This window comes from Cebus imitator, unplaced genomic scaffold, assembly GCF_001604975.1.
Source record: "Cebus imitator isolate Cc_AM_T3 unplaced genomic scaffold, Cebus_imitator-1.0 Scaffold485, whole genome shotgun sequence".
Classification (NCBI taxonomy): Eukaryota; Metazoa; Chordata; class Mammalia; order Primates; family Cebidae; genus Cebus; species Cebus imitator.
Genome location: NW_016107800.1, coordinates 917,961 through 940,097, shown reverse-complemented (window position 1 = coordinate 940,097; position 22,137 = coordinate 917,961). Strand labels below are relative to the sequence as shown.

The following is a 22,137-nucleotide window of genomic DNA, read 5'->3' as shown; positions in this document are numbered from 1 at the left end:
AAAAAAAAAAAAAGGAAACTGATAAAATACCTAAGGAATGTATTTTACTTAGGGAGGAATTAGTCAGTTATATAGAAAACAAGCAAAGAAAAAAAAATAATTGGGCTGAGCTAGGGGACCAAAAGTTGCAAAACAAAGGAAATGTAAATTGGTATACCACATAGCTTAGTTGTAAATAACATTTACATCATCTAACAAGGACCGAATACTGATTTAACCAAAAAGAACATTATAACTATATTGGGAGGACAGAAGGAGGGAGAATGTGCTTCTTGTTTAAGTGGGTGGGAGATGGTGGTGGTAAGAGAGCTAAACATTTATCCTTTAAAAGTCAAAAAATGGCATCTAAAATGGGGGGAAAGAACTGGGTGTGGTGGCTCACGCCTGTAATACCAACAGTTTGGGAGGCTAAGGTGGAGGACTGCTTGAGTCTAGGAGCTTGAGACCAGCTTCAGCAACATAGTGAGACCTTGTCTCTATAAAAAAATCAAAAAAATTAGCCAGATATGGTGGCATGCACCTGTGGTCCCAGCCACATGGGAGGCTGAGGTAAGAGGATCTTAGCGTCATCCCCTTGAGAGATCAAGGCTGCAGTGAGCCGAGACTGTGCACTGCACTCTAGCCTGGGTGACAGAGTAAGACCCTGTCTTAAAAAATAAATATAAAATGGGAGGCTGGGCACAATGGCTCACACCTGTAATTCCAGCATTTTGGGAGGCCGAGGTGGGAAGATCACTTGAGGTCAGGAGTTTGAGACCAGCCTGGCCAACAATATGGTGAAACCCCATCTCTACTAAAGATACAAAAAGCAGCCAGGTGTGGTAACTTGCGCCTGTAGTCACAGCTGCTAGAAAGGCTGAGGCAGGAGAAGCGCTTGAACCTGGGAGGTAGAGGTTGCAGTGAGCAGAGACTGTGCCACTGCACTCCGGCCTGGGCAACAGAGTGAGACCCAGTCTCCAAAAGAAAAACAAAGGAAAAAAAAAAGTGGTTGTCTCTAGGAACAGAATTGAGAGGAGGGATTGGTACAAATAACAGTGCCATTTTGCATGTTTTGCTTTGAAAAAAAAAAAAAAAACACACACACACAAAAACGGCAGTATTTACATATACTGTGTACCCAGCATTTTATATACCTTCCCTCAGTAAATTCTCCTAACAATGCTCTGAGGTAGGTTTTATTATTAACTATTATTTGTTATCATAATTCCAATCCCAAGATTGCTGTGAAAGTTAAATGAGATGGTACACTCATTATGTCTAGCACAGTGACTGGCACAAAGTTAAGTTCAGTATAATATTATCTATCATTACCCACATTGAAAAGCGGAACAGACCCAGAGGGAGGAAAGAACAACATGAACAGAAGGCAAAGTGAACAGCAGTTCAACTGGAATTAAGAACAATGGTAACAAGCCAAGTGATGCTACATGGGAAGCCAGATCAGAAAGGAGTTTGAATGCTACTACTATCTTAGATTATAGATCGGTATCTTTGGTGAAAACCATCACAATAGTCTAGTCAGAGGTTGGCAAACTTTTTCTGCAAGGGCCACACAGCAAATGTTTCATATTTCATGGGTCATATGGTTTTTGTCATACTGAATTCTGCTGTTGTAGCAGAAAAGTGACCATAGATAAAATGTAAATGAATGAGGTTCCAATAAGCATTTACAAAAACAGGCAATGAGCCAGTTTAGTCTGTGGGTTGTAGTTGACTTCTGGTCTAAGTGAAAGGTAAAGAAAGCCAAACAAGCCCAAGAGCAATGAGAATGAAAGGCAGAATAAATGTAGGAATGCTATAGGGATGAAGGAGGTGAGGGATCTCCACTCCACACACACACGCACAACTTGCTCTGCCCTGTCGCCTCCATTTACTGCCCTATTTCTCCCTCTTCATTTCCTCATCTCTAATTCTGGTCAGCCTGTCTCCTGGCTGACCATCCACATTGAATCTGCTCTGAAAGCCACCAATACGTGTCAAGCTCAAATAACTTTTAAAAATTATTTTAAAATTATTTTTATTTCTTATAAAGACAGAGTCTCACTATGTTGCCAGGCTGGTCTTGAACTCCCGAGCTCAAGTGATCTGCCGCCTCAGCCTCCCAGAGGATTATAGGCGTGAACCACCGTGCTCGGCCTCAAATCGCTTTTGATTCATAGTGTCCCTTTTTTTCCTCTTGATTTCTGTTCCTCTTAAAACTTTTTAATCATTTAAAACAGTCATTCTGTAGTCTCTTTCACATTAAGTTCTTGAACTGCTAATTTTCCTGTTAGCCTTCCTTCAAAAGAAGCAATTTCCTCACAAACCATGCATTCATCCTCAGTGGGGATTTGCTTTTTCTGTGGAAGCCCTTCTGCCCTGGGTTGCAGAGGTATTCCTACAGAGCCAATATATTACAATAACTTCTGGAGGACACACCATGGGTCTTACTGGCTCAAAACAAGTTTTTGCATTTTTTGGTTTTGTACTCCCCACATCAGACACAGGTAGCATCAATTTGCATGATGCAGGACTTGGGCTTTAACTGTTCATAGGGAATTTTTAAATTTCTCGATCTCTAGAAAATCAGGTAGAAACAACAGGTAGAGTTTTTCTTGTTATCCTCTCACTGAAGGAACAGACCTTACACATTCTCAGATTTATTCAGAGATTTCAGTTTTTTATCTTATTTTGAACCAAAGTCATTACATCTCTTGTCCCTGTATAAGCTTTAAATCCTAGCTCAAGGATTAGCAAAATATGACCTGTTACTTGTTTTTGAGTTGAGAATTTTAAAAATATTTTTTAATGGTTAGGGAAAAATGTTAAAATAATAATATCTCATGACATCTGAATATTACATCAAATTAAATTTTCAGTGTCCCTAGATAAAATTTACTGGAACGCAGTCACTTCCATTTGTTTGCATGTTGTCTATGGCTGCTTTTGTGCTACAACAGCAGAGGGACTACATGGCTTGCTAAGTCACAAATATCTACTACCAGCCCCTTTACTGAAAAAACATGCCAAGCCTCAGTCTAGCTTCTAAGGCCTATATTCAGATAAAATCTCTACGTCTCAATGGCAAAGGGCATTCTTCAGGCATTAACTGACATGTATGTGTGTATGAGACACGGCAGGGTACTACTTCTTCCGGAATCTTCACTCTTGGTTTCTGTGATATCTCTCTCTTCTACTTTTCCTCTTTCAGCTGCCTTTTCCTTCTCATTTTCCTTCACCAGCACCCTTTCCGCTGCTCCCCCAGTAGCTGATGCTTTCCAGGGGTTTGGTGGTTGTATATTTTTTCCTTAATATACACAGTCATGTGTCGCCTAATGACGAAGATATGTTCTGAGAAATGCATTGTTAGGCAGTTTTGTTGTATGCAAACACCACATAGAGTGTAATACAGAAACCTATGTAATAGGGTTAGCCTTCTACATACCTAGGCTAGATGGTATAGCCTATGGCTCCTAGGCTACAAACCCATAAAGCATGTCACTGTAGTGAATACTAAAGGCAATTGTAACATGATGGCAAGTATTTGTGTATCTAAAGCATCTAAATATAGAAAAGGCACAGTAAAAATCATGCATTATAATTTTATAGGACCACTGTAATAAATGTGGTCCACTGTTGACCGAAATGTCATCAGGCAGTACATGCCTGTACTTTCTTCTTAAAGTGTGGTCATGGATCACCTGGATTCTAATCACCTGGGTAATATTAAAACTGCAAGTTCCATGCCTATAATCCCAGCACTTTGGGAGGCCGAGGCGGGCGGATCACGAGGTCAAGAGATCGAAACCATCCTGGCCAACATGGTGAAACCCCCTCTCTACTAAAAAATACAAAAATTAGCTGGGCATGGTGGCACGCACCTGCAGTCCCAGCTACTCGGGAGGCTGAGGCGGTAGAATTGCTTGAACCGGGGAGGTGGAGGTTGCAGTGAGCTGAGACCACGCCACTGCTCTCTAGCCCGGCACCTGGCAACGAAGCAAGACCCTGTCTCAAAAAACAAACAAACAAACAAAAAAAACAAAAGAAAACCCCGCAAAACTTGCACAAATAATGTTCATTTCACTGTTAAAAGAAAGAAAGAAAAAAAAAATTTTTTTTAATAAAATAAAAAGAAAAAAACACCCTGCAAGTTCCTGGGCCTGAATCCAGACCTGCTGCATCAGAATCTCTATAGGTGGCATGTAGGAAATGAACTGTCTAAACAAGTTCTCCATATTTATTTTTCCTTTTATTTTTAGTGGACACACAGTAGCTAATACATATCTATGGGATACGGATTGACGTTTCCATATATGTACACAATGTGTAATGATGAAATCAAGGTAACTGGTATATCCATCACCTTTGAATAATATAGTTATTATTATTATTTTTGAGATGGAGTTTGGCTCTCGTTGCCCAGGCTGGAGTACAATGGCGTGATCTCAGCTCACTGCAATCTCTACCTCTCTGGTTCAAGCGATTCCCCTGCCTCAGCCTCCCGAGTAGCTGGGATTACAGGCGTGCACCACCACACCCGACTAATTTTGTATTTTTAGTAGAGACGGGGTTTTTCCATGTTGATCAGGCTGTCTCGAACTCCCGACCTCAGGTGATCTGCCCACCTCGGCCTCCCAAAGTGCTGGGATTACAGGCGTGATTTTTTTTTTTTTTAAGACCGGATCTTGCTCTGTTGCCCAGGTTGGAGTGCAGTGGTGTAATCAGGGCTCGCTGCAGCTTCTGCTTCCTAGGCTCGAGTGATCCTTCCGCCTCAGCTCCCTGAGTAGCTGGAACCACAGGTACATACCACCATACCTGGCTAATTTTTGTATTTTTGGTAGAGATAGGGTTTCACCACGTTGACCGGACTGTTCTCAAACTCCTGGACTCAAGTGATCCACCTGCCTTGGCCTCCCAAAGTACTGGGATTACAGGCATGAGCCACCATGCCTGGCTGAATATTTATCATTTCTTTGTGTTCTGAATATTCGAAATCCTCTCTTCTAACTTTTTGAAAATATACACTAAGTTATTATGAGCAATACTCACCCTACAATGCTATAGAGCACTGAATTTATTCCTCCCTAATAGCTGTAACTTTGTTCTCCCTCCCTGTTCTCCTCTTCTCAATACCCTTCCCAAACTCTAATGACCATGATTCTACATTCTGCTCTCTACTTCCATGAACTCATTTTTTTTTTAGCTTCCATATATGGGTGCGAATGTGTGGTATTTATCCCAAGTTTATTTTTGTACACAAAAACTCAAATTTGTGAACCACTGACCTGAGCAATCTCCCTCATTCTCACCATTTAACTATTTGTGATAGGCTTACAACCAAAAACTTTTTCTCCAACTCTGCCCTCTCTCCTAAACTTCAGACTCCTACGGAATTGTCTCTAGGCACCTCCACCTACATCTCATAGGCACAAACTCAACGTAAACAAAATGTGTTCTTCCCAAATGTACTCTTCTTTCTGTATTATTTATTTCAACTAATAGTACTGCCTTTCACCCCGCAGCCCAGGTCGGAAACCTGGGATCATTCCTAACACTTCCCTCTCCTTTATTTTCACATCCAAACGTTATATTTCCTAAATATCTTTTACCCCCAGCTATTGCCATGGTCTGGCTCTCATCTTCATATTTCCAGGACTAACACAGTAACTTTTAGCCACAGGTCCTTGCCTTTTCAAATCCACACTCCACAGAGATATCTTTCTAAATACAAATTTCTTATTTTTCAGTTGAATTACGGCCATATTGTACAACTGCCCTAAGTATCTTAAGGGCAGTGAGAACAAGGGGATATCAGTAAGGAAATATATTTTAGGTGCTGCCCCTAGGCACCAACCCTTAAAATACAGTTTCCTTACTGGTACCCCCTTGTTCTCACTGTAGCCAGAAGAATCTGATCACATGACTACTCTTCGGCTTCCTAGTATCTGCAAGATAAATTCCTGGTTCTTCACATCACAGACAAGGCCTGCTCCACTCTAGCTACTACCAATCTCCAATCTGCTCCTCCCATACCCACTCTCACATTTTGTGCTGCAGTTCCTTTTCTTTCTGTAGGTGTTCTGCTTGCCCAGGGTGCCCTTTCTTCCTTCATCAGCTCAGCAAGTTCCTCCTTTTCTTCAAAACACAACTAGGATATCTCTCCTCTGTGAAGATTCTCCAGAGTCCTCCAGGCAGAGCTCATCATCACCTCCTCCAGCCTAACTCTGATTTGTGCCAGTCTGTGCCCACTAGACTTTCAGCAACTCTAGCTAGCTCCTTTATCCCTTAGGCCTGGCACAGAACAGGTTGCTTGATAGATGTTCCTGAAATTGAAATGGGCCCAAATGAGTCAAAGGTGACTCTACAGTTGGAAGCTCAGCAGCTACTGGCACAAATGCCTTCATCAAAAGGAGGAGGAAAATCAGAAGAAGAAATAGTTTGAGGAGAAGGGGGTGGGGGAAAATAGGTCTGTAACAAACAGCTGAGCTTGAGGCTGTGGCAGAATATCCAGGTGGAGAGATCCAACTAGGAACTGAAAATATGATATGCAAATTTCAGGGAGAGCTCAGGTGAGACTAGAGTTACAGATTTGGGAAGTGTGAAGCTATTGCAGCTGATGAAATAAACAAGGGAGAAGAATAACCAAAGAGAAGAAGGCAAAGAACAATGTGTTGGAAACCATGAGGCAAGAGGAAGAAAAGACAAAATGAAGGAGAAAGAAAAGTCTGCCAAAGATGAACTCAAATAGGTACCAGAAGCAGTGTCAGGAAAGCTACAGAAAAACAGTTTCAGGAAGAAGGAAGGATTACATCATCTAGGAATGACAGAAAATTATTTGAGTTGAATATAGTACACCAAGAAAAAATATTATGGAGATTAGTTTTTCAGTCTAAGCCATTAAAAGAGTTTGTATTTACTTAAAGCAATCTAAATGTTGATTTCTCCTGAGCTGTAAAATTTAGGAGTTCCAACATCAAACTCTCTTCAAGTTTTTCGTGTACTTATTCAGCACCATCCGAGACCAGGGCGTGCCGGTAGGGGAGATCAGTCAGTTCCCTGACTGCACAGTCAGAGATATCGAGAACAGCAGAATGAAAACAAAGTCAAGGTAAGTAAAATCTGATCTGGATTATACCTGAAATAGGACCCAACTGTGCCATTTTCCCTAGCCATGGGAGAGGTTCTGGGCCAGGCTCAAAGAGAGACATCATGAGGTTTGATTTCTTCTTGCTGTCAGCTTGGGAGTAGAGCATTCCATGCCATTCAGGACTAGATGGAGAGAAGATGGATGATCAGAAGAACATCAAGTCTGAGACGGTTAAGTTAAATAAGTCTAGCCTGTATTTTTCTCTTGAGAGACACAGGCTTCAGCGTTGAAATCAGGCACATTATTTTTACCAAAGCCAAATCCTAAACCTGAAAATGCATACCACTGTCCTCTAATATTTCCATTTTTCTGGGACATTATTCAGGTAAAATTATGTGGATATGGAAATCAAAAGCAGCCTAGAAAAAGAAAAAGTAAACCACAAAGGGCAGCAAGCAGCTGGAGAGGTGATGAGGAGGGGTAAAGGCTGTGACCTATAGGTCCTGTCAGCTCCCTCACTGTGTCACTCACACAGTACCAAGAGAAGCCCTTCTACCACAGGCACAAGGCTATCACCCTGTGCTATAAGAGAGGCCCTGTCCCAGCTTCTCAAAGGGTCCCAGATGATTCTCATATTCAGACCAGTACAAGTAGTTTGGGTGCCACGAACTATAGCAGACTAATACCTAATAAGAACTGCATTCCTTTTTGGACCAGCTAATTTTAACTGTAGCAGAAATGGAGCCATGCTTCCTCTGATTAATCCTAACCTCTTGATCTATACCAGTCAACCCCAGGTGGCAGCCAAAAGATAATCAGTGACCTCCTCTTTTCTAACAATAGGTGTTACAGAAAGGTATAGATGGTTTTGCAGATTTTGTGACTTCAGAAAACGTAAAAGCTATGCAGGATTTCCTCACAGGGAAGGAACACAGCAGAATAATTATGAGTAGGCTCTGGAGTCAGAATGCATGGGTAAGAACCATGGCTCTTTCATTACGAGCTGTGTGACCTTCAGGAAGTTCCACGACCTCTCTAAGCCTCAGTCTCCTCATCTATAAAACAGGGATAATGCTGGTACCTCCCATACAGTGTTGTGATGAGGGATTAAACGCGCTAACATATGTAAAGTACCTAGAGGAGTGCCTGGCACATAATAAAATGCTCAATGTTATCAGCATCTTTTTTTTCCCATTTAGTTCTATCCCCTCATTTTATAGATGAGGAGCCTATGAATCCTGCCTACGATTCTAAAGCAAGTTCGTAGCATTGCTATAACCAGAACCCAGGTATCCTAGATAGGATTTTAAAAGAGGAAAATTGAGAAAGGATATAAAGGTAACATAATAAAAGGCTCACTCCACACTTATTCTAGGGGATGAATTAAAAAATAGATTAGAAGGTAATAGCAGCCGGGCACTGTGGCTCAACGCCCATGATCCTAGCATTTCTGGAGGCCAAGGTAGAAGGATCCTTGAGCCCAGGAGTTCAAGACCAGCCTGGGCAACACAGTGAGACCCCACTCCTATAAATTAAAAAAAAAAAATTAGCCAGGCATGTGGTGCACACCTGGGTGCCGGCTACTTGGAAGCCTGAGATGGGAGGATTGCTTGAGCCTGGGAGGTTGAAGCTGCAGTGAGCCAGGATCATGCCACTGTACCCCAGCCTGGGGGACAGAGTAAGACCTTGTCTCGAAAGAAAAAAAGAATGTAATAGCAGGTAGGAAGAATGAGTCAGGAAAAGGAAAACGGTGATAAGGACCTTTCTATTTCTTTCAGAGACGTCTCCAAAATACTTCACTTTGTAAAATGATTTTCCCTTTCATTCAACCAAATGTAGACAAAGTTTCCTACCCTAATTGAACAATCGCTACCATTCCTTCTACTTTCAGACTACCATGGAGCAGGACACAGAAGTTGGGTATTTTGCCGGCAATCTGATTGGCTGAATTTTCATCTTCATTGTCATCAGTGATGCCAGTACCCACCTCATCACCTTCTGCGAAAAAAAGAGAAAACAGGTTAGACTGAAATTAGCTAAAAACCCCAAACCCCAATTTATACTCTTGGATGTTTCTAGCCTTGAAGGGATAGTGTATAGAGTTCTAAGGGAATATTATAACAATATGATGACCCAGAAAACTCATTCCAGTTTTCCAGTGTCTACATAAAAGTCTGTTTCCACACATTATATGAATTCCATTTATATAAAATATCCAGAGTAGGCAAATCTATATATAGAGAAAGGATATTAGTAGTTATTTGAGGTAGGGGAAATGGGGGAGAGGTCTGGGAGTTGATAGTTAAAGGGTGCGGGGTTTCTTTTTGGGGTTATAAAAAAGTTCTCAAATTGATTGTGGTGATGGTTATACAACTCTGCAAATATACTAAAAACCACTTTAAATGAGTGAAGTATATGGTATGTGAATTTTATCTCAGTAAAGCTGCTACATACACAAAAATCCATTTTCCGCAGTTCCACTAGGATGTTAAGTTAGATGCTAACTGCAAATTTCAGGCACCCATTTCAACAGAATTAGATACAGAGATGTCAAAGGCATTCGTAACCAACAGCCTTAGGGCAGCACAGGCATGAGTCCCCAAAGGTAAACAATGATTACTCTATAAGCTTCTTGACTGGATTCTCCAGATTCTCTCACACTCTGCTGACAGATGAATCTTCCTAAAATTAACTTCTCTCTGAAAATATCTGTCTGCTCTGTTTTGTTCAAAGACTTTCTAATTCAACAGGAAGAATTTGTCCAGTTTAGCTAGACATTTCAACAGCCCTTATAACATGGCCCTATTCTGCCTTCCCATATTTTTCTTTTCTATATTCCCCTAAATAAATGCTTTATTTTGTTCAATTTCTTTCTTTCCTTTTTTCTTTTTTTGAGACAGAATCTTGCTCTGTTGCCCAGGCGGGAGTGCAGTGGTGCAATCTCAGCTCACTGCAACCTCTGCCTCCCGAGTTCAAGCTATCTCTGCCTCAGCCTCCTGAGTAGCTGCGATTATAGGTACCTGCCACCATGCCCAACTAATTTTTGTATTTTTATTAGAGACGGGGTTTTGCCATCTTGGCCAGACTGGTCTTGAACTCCTGACCTCGTGATCCATCCGCCCTGGCCTCCCAAAGTACTGGGATTACAGGTGTAAGCCACCATGCCTGGCCTGCTCAATTTCTTTCTTGGCAACTATACTGCATGCAGAATTCCCCAGGGCCTTAAAAATAAGGGAAATCTGGCTGTTCTCTGAGAATAATAAATTATCAACACAGTGATTATAAAGCCATCCGTGGGTATATACCAAGATTCTGTCTGTGAACGTGTGATTGAGTGGTTATGCAATAGCCAATAGTCCAACTGAGATAACCTGGGGATAAATGGAATGTGGTCATTACCTAGCATGTGAAAACCTGCCTGACTACATACAATTCTCAGGGAAGTTGACAAATATAAAGTGGATGGTCAGCCTAAAACAGAGAAAAAGGTAATCTGAACTGGGTAGCAGAACTGGGATTTGAACCTGTAGCCAATCAGGGACGAGAGCTCCTGCTCTACACCCACCACAACACAGTGCCTCCCTTGAAAAAGAGAATTTTAAAGAGCTACAGACTAGTATTCTCCAGAGAGATGCTGAATTTGGGAAGTTGACTTTATAGTTCCTGGAGATATATGCTGTAGTAATGAGGATTCACAAGCACTTGGATTCACTCTTTCATTCAACAATATTTACTGAGTATCTACTATGTGCTGGGCACTAGTAGAACAAAGAACAGATGTACTTCTTCCCTGTATAAAGCTGTATTTAACTTGCACATTTATCAAGTAACCTTCTGATAATTACTTAGGCTTTCTTGGCATGTTCTACTAGGAAAGGCAGAGCCCTGGATGAGGGACTAAGCATTTTCATCTCTAAAGAAGACCTCCACTGTAAATTCACAAACCAACACACAGTAGATATGTGTCAAAATGTTTTCTACTATGTAAAGCAGAATTACATTTTTTTCTCTTTTGAGATGGAGTCTCGCTCTATAGCCAGGCTGGAGTGCAGGGGCGCGATCTCAGCTCACTGCAACCTCTGCCTCTCGAGTTCAAGCAATTCTCCTGCTTCAGCCTCCCGAGTAGCTGGGACTACAGATGTGTACCACCACACCTGGCTAACTTTTGTATTTTTAGTAGAGATGGGGTTTCACCATGTTGGCCAGGGTGGTCTCGATCTCCTGACCTCAAGTGATCTGCCCACCTGGGCCTCCCAAAGTGATGGGATTACACGCGTGAGCCACCGTGCCCGGCTGCAGTAGAATTACTTTTCTGATATATTAGCCAACATTCCATTTTCTAAAATCCAAATCTGCAACTATTCCTTTCCCCTAAATTCTGCAAAATGGGCTATCCTACTATCTAAGATTTAAGAATAATTTTAGTTAATAAGATGCTTCCTATGTGTCACTGGAATAGGAAGAGAACTCACCTTTGTTAAGTGCTATCGGTAAGACCAGATGTCTGGACAGAACTGGGGGACTTGAAATATCAGCTATATCAATAAATCCCACTATTTCCAAATCTGAAAGGAAGAAATCAACATAGAATTAATGTATTAGAAATATAAGGTACTCACCATGATTCGGATTTTTCATTCTATGGAAAAGTACATTATTTTCTGTACTAAATTTCACAAATGTACTGTTTAGGTTGGGGTTTCAAATATGACTGGGAAAGTTATTAGATTTGTCTATGGAGTCATCTAATAATTTGCATTTTAAGTTGATCAGGAAATAATGATAACTGTCATTTATTTAATGAATTTAAGTTATATGACAAAATCAACTAAACTTTATTTTTATAAGGCTGGGATCCCAGCCAAGGCAAAAATCTGAAAGGTCAAATCCCTCTGTATAGTCAGGGATGTTCAGGTCACTAGGGGGCATCAGAGTCAAACACTTCCACAGCAACTATAATCAGCCTTTGAAGAATAAAGCTCTTGTATTAACATCTCTCTGAGAAAAAACTGTATTTTTACAAAACTAGGGTAAGCAGTCTAAATATGACAATGACTTCTCTGCTTTACAGAAGCTGTATTAAAGACCAAAAGTATTTGTTGAAAACCTAAAATAAATAAAAATAAATGTTGTAACCAAAAGAACATAAAAATTTTGATAATATAAATAATATAGACAAAAAATATAGACTTATAAATAAAAATTATAAAGAAAAAGTCACTCACTCATAATCAAAGGAAACATCTTAATATTTTACTAATGTGCTTTTCAGTCTTTATTCTAGGTTAATACCCATATTTTCAAAAGAATTTTTAAAAATCAGAATCATGGTGAGTACCTTATATTTCTAATACATTAGGAAGTGTGTTTTTCTGGAGATTTGCTGTCCTTACTTCCCTTAGCTGAATAGTAAATGCATTAGTATAAGCAACTAGATATTTTTCATTTGAATAGAGAAAGGTCTACATATTTTAAGGTAGTTTATCTGTAAGAAAGATCTTCCACTAAGAGTTTATATGGGAAAGAAAAGCCCTATTCAAATTTACTTATCAAAAAAGGATGAAAAGGAAGTGGAATCTAACTGTTATGAAGGCAAGAAGACTTTTGGTACAGCTTAATATACTGTTGTCTAGTCACAGTAGAAGAGATGGATGCCTTGCTTCCAGATAGCCAGAAGCTAAAGGCACAAAAAGTAAAAGTGGCTGTTCACAGCCCCTAATTCCAAAACCCCTTAAAAATCCATATACCCAAAACAATGTGCATTTACTGCACATTTAATTCTAATCATTTATTGACTGAACAATTACCTATTGGGCCCCTACTAAGTGTCAGGTACTGTGCTCGACATCAAGGCTGCAGTGGTGACTGAAACACTGATAATATCCATCCCTAAGAGGTTTAACATGTACCTAACACTCAAGGATTCCACCCACCAAGAGGAGGCAAGTCTCCTCCTCACTGCTCCTTGCTATTTTTGACTCTTCACTTTGCCAATCTCAATTAAGCACAGTACTAGCAACATGAACCAAGCAAAAGCTGTGATACATCACTTTTATTAAGTCATAATATAAGCAGCAGGGCTAGAAGAGTACACTATATCAGATCCAAGAACTCCAAGACTATCTGGTTGATTCTCCCTAACTACCCAATAATAACTGGAGGAAGACTTCCCAGGGTCACACAGCAAGAGTCAAACTGCAAAGTACAGAAGCTAGCCCTTCTTATATGACTTAATTATAATACTAATTAATCTCAGTATCTCTATTAAGAATTATCTCAAAGATTTCAATGTTAGTGAATACGGCTATGATTTCCAACTCTAATAATTTGTGGTTATAATTAACTAGGATTGGAGATCAACTGATGACCTTACCATAAAAGACCAATATTCTGCCACCCCTTAGAAAATGAATCTTCAAATCCAAAGTGCTGATGACAACAGCACCCTAGTACAGGTTGGGTATCCCTTATCTGAAAATCTGAAATCCAGAGTGCTCCACAATCCGCAACTATTATACACACATGAAGCTGACACGAAGCTCAAAGGAAATGTTCACTGGAGCACTTTGGATTTTCAGATTAGAGATGTTGAATCACTAAGTAAAATGCAAATATCCCAAAACCTGAAAAAATCTGAAATCTGAAACACTTCTGGTCCCAAGCATTTTGGATAAGGAATACTCAACCTGTATCACAATATATATTTATTTTCAACCTTCCTAGACCGAGAAGAGGGTAAAAGTCACAAGTCAGAAAAGGTGAGGATAACAGGGAAACTGAGAAGTTTTTTAAAAAGTTACCTGTGTTAATGACTTTAGGAATAGGATCAATTTCTTCATCTACAACAAAAGGTTCTGGCCTGGGGAAGACTTGTACATCAGCAGTTAGGTGGCCACACTTGAGAACAGCATGAAAAGGTGTATATGCCAGATCTATCAGTTTTCTAGAATGTGATAATTAAGTTACAGGAAGAGTAATACGATACATATAAAATTCATATTTCAAGACACAAGGGTTGTTTTCTTTTCAAGTTGGTTCCAAAATTAAGATCTGACCATCTGTAAAACAGAACAAAGTCTGACATTTTGAGTGAGGAAATTGCAATTCTGAAAAGCCCAAGAGCAAGTTAACTAACCTTTGAAATTGCTGAGCCATTATAAGGAGGTCAGTATCTACAGGCAGTATAGATTTACTTTAAAAAACCATTACTGGCCGGGCGCAGTCACTCACACCTGCAATCCCAGCACTTTCGGAGGCCGAGGTGGGCGGGTCATGAGGGCAACAGATTGAGACCATCCTGGCCAACATGGTGAAACCCTGTCTCTACTGAAAATACAAAAATTAGCTGGGCGTGGTGGCGCACGCCTGTAGTCCCAGCTACTCGGGAGGCTGAGGCAAGAGAATTGCTTGAACCTGGGAGGCGGAGGTTGCAGTGAGCAGAGATCATGCCACTGCACTCCAGCCTGGCACCTGGAGATGGAACAAGACTCTGTCTCAAAAAAAAAACAAAAAACCCATTACTACCAATCATTTTATCTGAAAAATGTACAACTCGGGGGAAAATGAAATGACACAATTAGGAACAGTAAAACAGATAGTCTTTCTGGATGTCAAATTATAATACTGGATTGTAAAGAAGGCAAAAGAGCTCTAAGCATATACTCACCCAAACATAGACTGTACATTCTTCAAGCACAGGGGACCATCAATAGTAAAAATCTGCCCTTCACCGTTGTTTAAATCTATGAGACGTTCAAGGTATTCCAAGGAATCGGTGCTCTGGAGCTATAAAGCAAAACAGATGACCCTTTAAAGTGTAACAAAATGCCTGATTATCATCAGCACACCAAGGTCAAGGCCATTACTATAACATAGGCAACAAATAACTGAGATGATTTTTTTAACAGCCAATGTGAGAGGAAAATAACTACAACAATTTTGACTCAAGGTTACCAAAGAGGAATGTTACACAAAATGACATGTAGAGCTATGCCATTCAGAAGTAGTTTTGCAAAGACTCTCAGTGGCGACCACAGTTAGTATTTACACAGCATCTTCCCTCCAAAGTGTTTCTAACATCTTTTGGCAAGAACTATCATTATCTACATTTTACAGAGAGAAAAACTGAGGGGAAGAAAGGTTAAATCACATTGCCAAATGAATGGGAAAACCAAGAAGTAAAGTGTTTAATAAAACATATGTCAGAATAATGTTACTTTATTCTTCTGCCAAAATCAAAGCACACTCCTGTAAACATTTCTGGTGGAATAGACATGAGAATTCTTAAAGAAGGGAAATGACTAACACCAAAAAGAACACCTTGACCCTTTATGCCCCCATCAGGAGGATGGATAACAACTCCAGCTATGGTCCCCAGATGGGGCAACACTCTGAAATTTCGAAGAACATTTTAGAGCCAGAATCTTTTCAAATAAAGTGACCAGCCTCAGATGAAACCAGTGGAGTTCAATGCTACAGTATACACAATATAGCACTAGTGGTATATACTAAAAAATAAACTAAGTTGTAAAATATGCCTAATCAAACTAAAAAGAACTTAGTAAGTTATTACCTCCTCCAAATTTGCCATGCACATGATATATAACTTAGATGGGAAAGGAAAAGGTAGTGGAAACCTGTTGCTCTCACTTCGTTGATTTTGAGTAGCTAGGGAATGTCGTAATGACCCTCTACCAATGCCAAGACAGCCATCTGTTACCAGGACAACCTGTTTGTAAAAAGAGAGAGAGGAGGTTGTACATTAAATTACCTATTTAAAGCAGTCCCATTTAGCAATGTTTTCACTGCTAGAAAGGGGCACCAGGGTGGGGTACGGTGGCTCAAGCCTGTAATCCCAGTGCTTTGGGAGGCCAAGGCAGGAGGATTGCTTGAGTCCAGAAGTTCGAGACCAGTCCAGGCAATATAAGGAGACCCCATCTCTACAAAAAGTTAAAAAAAAAATTAGTTAAGAGTGGCGGCATGCACTTGTGGTCCCAGAAAGTTGGGGGGCTGAGGTGGGAGGATCACTTGAGCCTGGGAGGTCAAGGCTGCAGTGAGCTATGGTCACATCACTGCACTCCAGTCTAGGCAACACAGATTCTGTCTTTTTTTTACAAAAAAAAACAAAACAAAACAACAGGCCTGATGTGGTGGCTCATGTGTGTAATCCTAGCACTATGGGAGGCCAAGGCAAAGAGATCACTTGAGGCCAGGAGTTCAAGGCTAGCCTAGGCAACATGGTGAAACCCTGTCTCTACAAAAAATACAAAAATCAACTGGGCATGGTGGTGCATGCCTGCAGGCCCAGCTATTTGGGACGCTGAGGTGGGAGGATCACTTGAGCCTGGGAGGTCAAGGCTGCAGTGAGCGTGTCGCTGCACTCCAGCCTGGGTGACAGAGTGAGACTGTTTCAAAAAACAAAATAAGCCCCCCCAAACCCCCCCAAAAAAAAATCCCAAAAAAGGGCATGAGAAAATTTTGTGGGGTGCTAGAACCCCACTCTACATTACAGAGTAAATAACACTATATCTGAATTGTAGTAGTGGTTATATAGGTGTATACATTTGTCAAAACTCAGTGAACTGTGTACTTAAGATCAATGCATTTTACTCTATTTCATCTAGTACAATATTTTTTAAAAGCTTGCCTCTGAACACTTAAAAAAGGACAAAAACATTCACAACCAATTCTTACTTAATTGTATTAAAACTAGAACCCCAGGCTGGACACGGTGGCTCATGCCTGTAATCCCAGCACTTTGGGAGGCCGAGGCAGGCAGATCACAAGGTAAGGAGTTTGAGACCAGCCGGCCAATATTGTGAAACCCTGTCTCTACAAAAAAATAAATAAAAAATTAGCTGGATGTGCTGGCACATGCCTGTAATCCCAGCTACTCGGGAGACTGAGGCAGGAGAACTGCTTGAACCCAGGAGACGGAGGTTGCAGAGAACCAAAATAGTGCCACTACACTTCAGCCTGGGTGACAGAGTGAGACTCCACCTCATAAAAACAAAAACAAAAACAAAAAATTAGAACCCCATCTCTTAGATAAGGAGTTGGTACCTAACATACCAATGTCAAAAATGGAACGAGAATTCATTTCACATGTGTGCCTAAGAAGTACCAGCACAGCAGTCTGAACTTTGCCACTTTATTTTCAAAGATGATAAACTCTATGCCTGGTCAACTAAAATGACACCTGCTTAAAATATGTATTTATAAAGGCTGTTTAACCAGAAATATAAAAGATATTTAAATTTAAAATGCATTCTTTTTTTTTTTTCAGAGGGAATCCCACTCTGTCGCCCAGGCTGGAGTGCAATGCTGCGATCTTGGCTCACTACAACCTCTGCCTCCCGGGTTCAAGTGATTCTCCTGCCTCAGCCTCCCAGGTAGCTGGGATTACAGGTGCATGCCACCATTCCTGGCTAATTTTTGTATTTTTAGTAGAGACAGTGTTTCACCATGTTGGTCAGGCTGGTCTTGAACTCCTGACCTTGTGATCCACCCGCCTTGGCCTCCCAAAGTGCTGGGATTACAAGCGTGAGTCACCGCACCAGGCCTAAAATGCATTCTTAATCTACCTGTAATTTGAAAAACCAATAAAATAAACCAAAAATGGACAGTAATTGCAAAATCACTTTCCTTTCCTTCATTGCTTCAGAATGATCCTGTGGTAGACAGACTTCCCATGCATCCCAGGGGAGGATTATTTTCGCTCTTCCTAGTCTAGTCCAGTAACTTGATAATGAAAGGCCATTGAGACAATATTCTTTTTTTTTTTTTTTGAGATGGAGTCTCACTCTGTCGCCCAGGCTGGAGTACAGTGTTGTGATCTCAGCTCACTGCAACCTCCACTTTAATCAGGTTTAAGCGATTCTGCCTCAGCCTCCTGAGCAGCTGGGACTATAGGTGCGTGCCACCACACCCAGCTAATTTTCGTATTTTTAGTAGAAACAGGGTTTCACCATATTGGCTAGGCTGGTCTCAAACTTCTGACCTTGTGATCCACCCACCCTGGCCTCCCAAAGTTTTGGGATTACAGGTGTGAGCCACCATGCACAGGCCTTATGGCAGTATTAGGTGGTGGCACTTTGTGAAATATCAAGATTGTCACTTATTGATAAAGCCCAAGAATGCTTAAGAGAGGTTTCCTAGAAGGATGCCATCTTTTGACATGATAAGTCAATTCACTACAAGGCAATTTCCTTTTCTGGTACCAACAATTGCTATATAATGATTTACCTCCACCAGCTTTTAAAGATGCTGTATGATAATGAAATATTTCATGTAATGTCAAAATGAAACAGGCTTTACTGAATAATAAGGACATAGTACAGCTGTCTAAAACCTTGGTTGAGGCAGGGTGTGGTGGCTGACGGCTGTAATCCCAGCACTTTGGGAAGCCGAGGCCAGTGGGTCACTTGAGACCAGGAGTTCAAGACCAGCCTGACAAACATGGCAAAACCCTGTCTACGGAAAATACAAAAATTAGCCAGGCGTGGTGATGCACTTCTGTAGGGCGTGGTGGCACACTACGGTAGTCCCAGCTACTCAGGTGGCTGAGGCATGAGAATTGCTAGAGTCCAGGAGGCACAGGTTGCAGTGAGCCGAAATCACATCACTGCACTCCAGCCTGGGCGACAGAGCAAGACTGTTTCAAAAAAATAATAATTAAAAAACAAAACCTTGGCTTAAAAAATTCCTTTTTTTTTTTTTTTTTGAGATGGAGTCTCGCTCTGTTGCCTAGGCTGGAGTGCAATGGTGTGTTCTCAGCTCACTACAAACTCCACTTCCCAGGTCAAGCGATTCTCCTACCTCAGCCTCCTGAGTAGCTAGGATTACAGGTGCAGGCCACCATGCCTGGCTAATTTTTATATTTTTAGTACAGATAGGGTTTCACTATGTTGGCCAGGCTGGTCTCTAACTTCTGACCTCAGGTGATCCATCCACCTCAGCCTCCCAAAGTGCTAGGATTACAGGGGTGAGCCATAGTGCCTGGCCAAAAATTTCACATTTAAACAGTTTGTTTTATAGTAACTGATTATAAAAACCAATAATCACTAACCACCATCTCTACTACAAAATTTTTTGTGTTTTGTTTTTTTTGAGATGGAGTTTCACTCTTGTTACCAAGGCTGGAGTGCAATGGTGTGATCTCAGCTCACCACAACCTCCACCTCCCGGGTTCAAGTGATTCTCCTGCCTCAGCCTCCCAAGTAGCTGGTATTACAGGCATGCGCCACTGCACCCAGCTAATTTTTATATTTTTAGTGGAGATGGATTCAGGCTCAGCCCCTTTCCCTCAGGTTACATATAGTACATCTCAAATTCAGATTCTTCCTTTATTCAAAAGAAGAAAATCATAAAAGTCAAATGTCTGCATGGTGGACAAGGTCTGGTTCTTAAAATTTGAGTTTCTCCTCTAAAACCAAAGAATAAATAGCAAATGAAACTGTGCTACTTGCTAGCTTTCAGTTCAGAAGATACAACAAAACTTCATTGATTCACTATATTGTTAGGAAATAAGACATTCTATATGCACAGATTTACCAAAATAGATAATGCCTAAAAGGGAAGATGCTATAAAAAACTTTTTTATTTCTGAAAAGAAATTGATCGAAAGGCATTCATTGACTTCTTTAGCAAGTATCCACTACATTCTATAAAACAGGGTGGTTTTCACAATAAGAAAAAAGTGTTTTAGTTGTTTTCTAAAGGTGAGTTTATTGAGATACAATTTACACGCAGTAAATTCACCCTTTTTAGTATACAGTTCTATGAGTTCTGACAGCTGTATTCAGTTGTGTAACCACCCCCAAAACAAGATAAAGAATAGTTCCATCACGTCCCAGATTCCCTCCTGCTTGTCTTCAAGGCAACTACAATCCTTTTTTTTTTTTTTTTTTTTTTTTAAGACAGGGCCTCACTATGTTGTCCAGGCTGGCTTGAACTCCTGGGCTCACGTGATCCTCCTGCCTTGGCCTCAAAAAGTGGTAGGATTATAGATGCGAGCCACCATGCCTGGCTACAATCTTTTTTTTTTTAATTATTAAAAAATAAATACTAGTGATGGTATTGAACTGAGGAATCCTGTGTTTGACTCCATAAGGAAAAGTCACACACCAGGGTCCAGCAAACATGGCCCACAGGCTAAATTTGGCCCTGTTTCTGTAAATAAAGTTTTATTTAAACACAGCCCTACCCATTCATTTACTAAACAGCTATGGCTGTTTTCATGCTGTAACAACAGAGTTGAGTAGTTGCCACAGACACCTACAAAGCCTAAAATATAAAAAAAGCTTGCAGACTCCTGTTGTAGACTATTACGATTTTTCTTTTAACAATGTTTCTGCATTTGTCCTTCAAAATATGCTATTTCTCAGAAGTATATATATAGAGCAAATTTCCAGTTGTCTTTTTCTGCTACTATTCTGCTCTGATTTGATGCTAACGTGGCCTACTGTGGAGTCTAACAGCAACAGATTTTATGGTTTGTTATTTCTTTTTGTTTTTTTTTTTACTAGAGTATCACTCTGTCGCCAGGCTGGAGTGCAGTGGCACGATCACAGCTCACTTGCAACCTCCGCTTCCTGGGTTCAAGTGATTCTCCCGGCTCAGCCTCCAGAGTAGCTGGAACTACAGGTGCACACAATCATGCATAGCTAATTTTTGTATTTTTAGTAGAGACAGGGTTTCACCATGTTGGCCAGGATGGTCTTGATCTTTTGACCTTGTGATCCTCCTGCCTCAGCCTCCCACAGTGCTGAGGTTACAAGCGTGAGCCACCACGCCCAGTCAGATTTCATGTTTTATACTCCTCACTTTTTAGATAACTCAGATGAGATGGTTAAAAGTTTGCTGAATAAGGCTGGGCATAGTGGCTCACCCCTGTAATCCCAGCACTTTGGGAGAAGAGGTGGGTGGATCACCTGAGCCCAAGAGTTTGAGACCAGCCAGGGCAACATGACAAAACCCCATCTCTACAAAAAATGTAAAAATTTAGCCAGGTGTGATTGCATTTGCCTGTACTCTCTACTACTCAAGAGGCTGACATGGGAAAATCACCTGAGCCTGTGTAGTTGAAGCTGTAGTGAGCCATGACAGCTCTACTGCACGCTAGCCTGGACAACAAAGTAAGAAACTGTCTCAAAAAAAAACAAAAACCACAAACAAAACAAAAACAAAAACAAAAAAAAAGTCTGCTGAATAATTGCATAGAGATAATGAAGACAGGCTATATTATACTGATGTTTACAATTTTAACACTCAAAATTATAATGACCCCTTCCAGGGAGTATAGTTCTAAAATTCCACTGTGAGCCCTTTGTGTTTTATATAACCGTACTAGTTTGCAATAAGTCAATTTACTAGAAGGATGCTTTCCTTAAGGCATAATTTTGCTGCTTTCTGAATAACTTAGCGTTGATTTAGTACCTTCTATTAAGAAGATACCAATAGTGTAAAATGTAGTTTGTGGAAATTACTATGTATGCTGTGTCAGAGCCTGAAGAAAACTGAAGCACCTCAATGGTTAATGTTGTTAACTTAGGGCGATGAAAAAGAATTGATTTTTACCTGGCAAGGAATTGCACCACCCCATTCTTGCTGAACGATATTGCAAACGCCAACTAATGCAGACTCCAAGCAGGTTTTGTCATAATCATCCATATTACTTAGTGCTTCCTTATTGAATAAAAGATAAAATTGCTAGTTATTCTTTAGTTTTAATTAGTTATTAGAAAACAACATAAACTGTTCAAAATATGAATGTTACACAGGGGACACTAATGCATCTCAGAGCACCAAAGCACAGCTTCTTAAAGAAAAATGCTAGAACAGACTTTATCAACTACAATAGTCGAAAGAATTCCATTTATTCTATCCTCTTATCAGGTAAGAGTGAATAGTCCACCAAATTTACATCTTTATAAGCGGACCTTGAAGGAAAAAATTAAAAGGAACTTTTAAACACATCATAAAAATAACAAAATCTATTGAATATTAACTATGCTCTAAATACCATCCTAGGCATTTTTTTTTTTTTTTTTTTTTTTTTTTTTTTTTTTTTT

The 22,137-nt window shown here is 40.4% G+C and overlaps 1 protein-coding gene across 5 annotated transcripts in view; it reads right to left on the bottom strand.

Annotated features, from left to right (window-relative positions):
- The window catches only part of INTS14 (integrator complex subunit 14), a 38,378-nt gene that overhangs the window by 9,719 nt on the left and 6,522 nt on the right, over nucleotides 1-22,137 (bottom strand). For 4 of the 5 annotated variants that reach the window (XM_017513012.2, XM_037732938.1, XM_037732939.1 and 1 more), the window contains 7 exons: nucleotides 21,644-21,751; nucleotides 15,639-15,794; nucleotides 14,733-14,851; nucleotides 13,867-14,009; nucleotides 11,539-11,631; nucleotides 8,920-9,064; nucleotides 7,115-7,248 (listed from right to left, as the gene is read on the bottom strand). In XM_017513012.2, the coding sequence (XP_017368501.1) occupies nucleotides 7,115-7,248; nucleotides 8,920-9,064; nucleotides 11,539-11,631; nucleotides 13,867-14,009; nucleotides 14,733-14,851; nucleotides 15,639-15,794; nucleotides 21,644-21,751 (898 nt within the window). The remainder of the gene's footprint in view (nucleotides 1-7,114; nucleotides 7,249-8,919; nucleotides 9,065-11,538; nucleotides 11,632-13,866; nucleotides 14,010-14,732; nucleotides 14,852-15,638; nucleotides 15,795-21,643; nucleotides 21,752-22,137) is intronic. The other variant, XM_037732940.1, reaches the window with a different exon arrangement.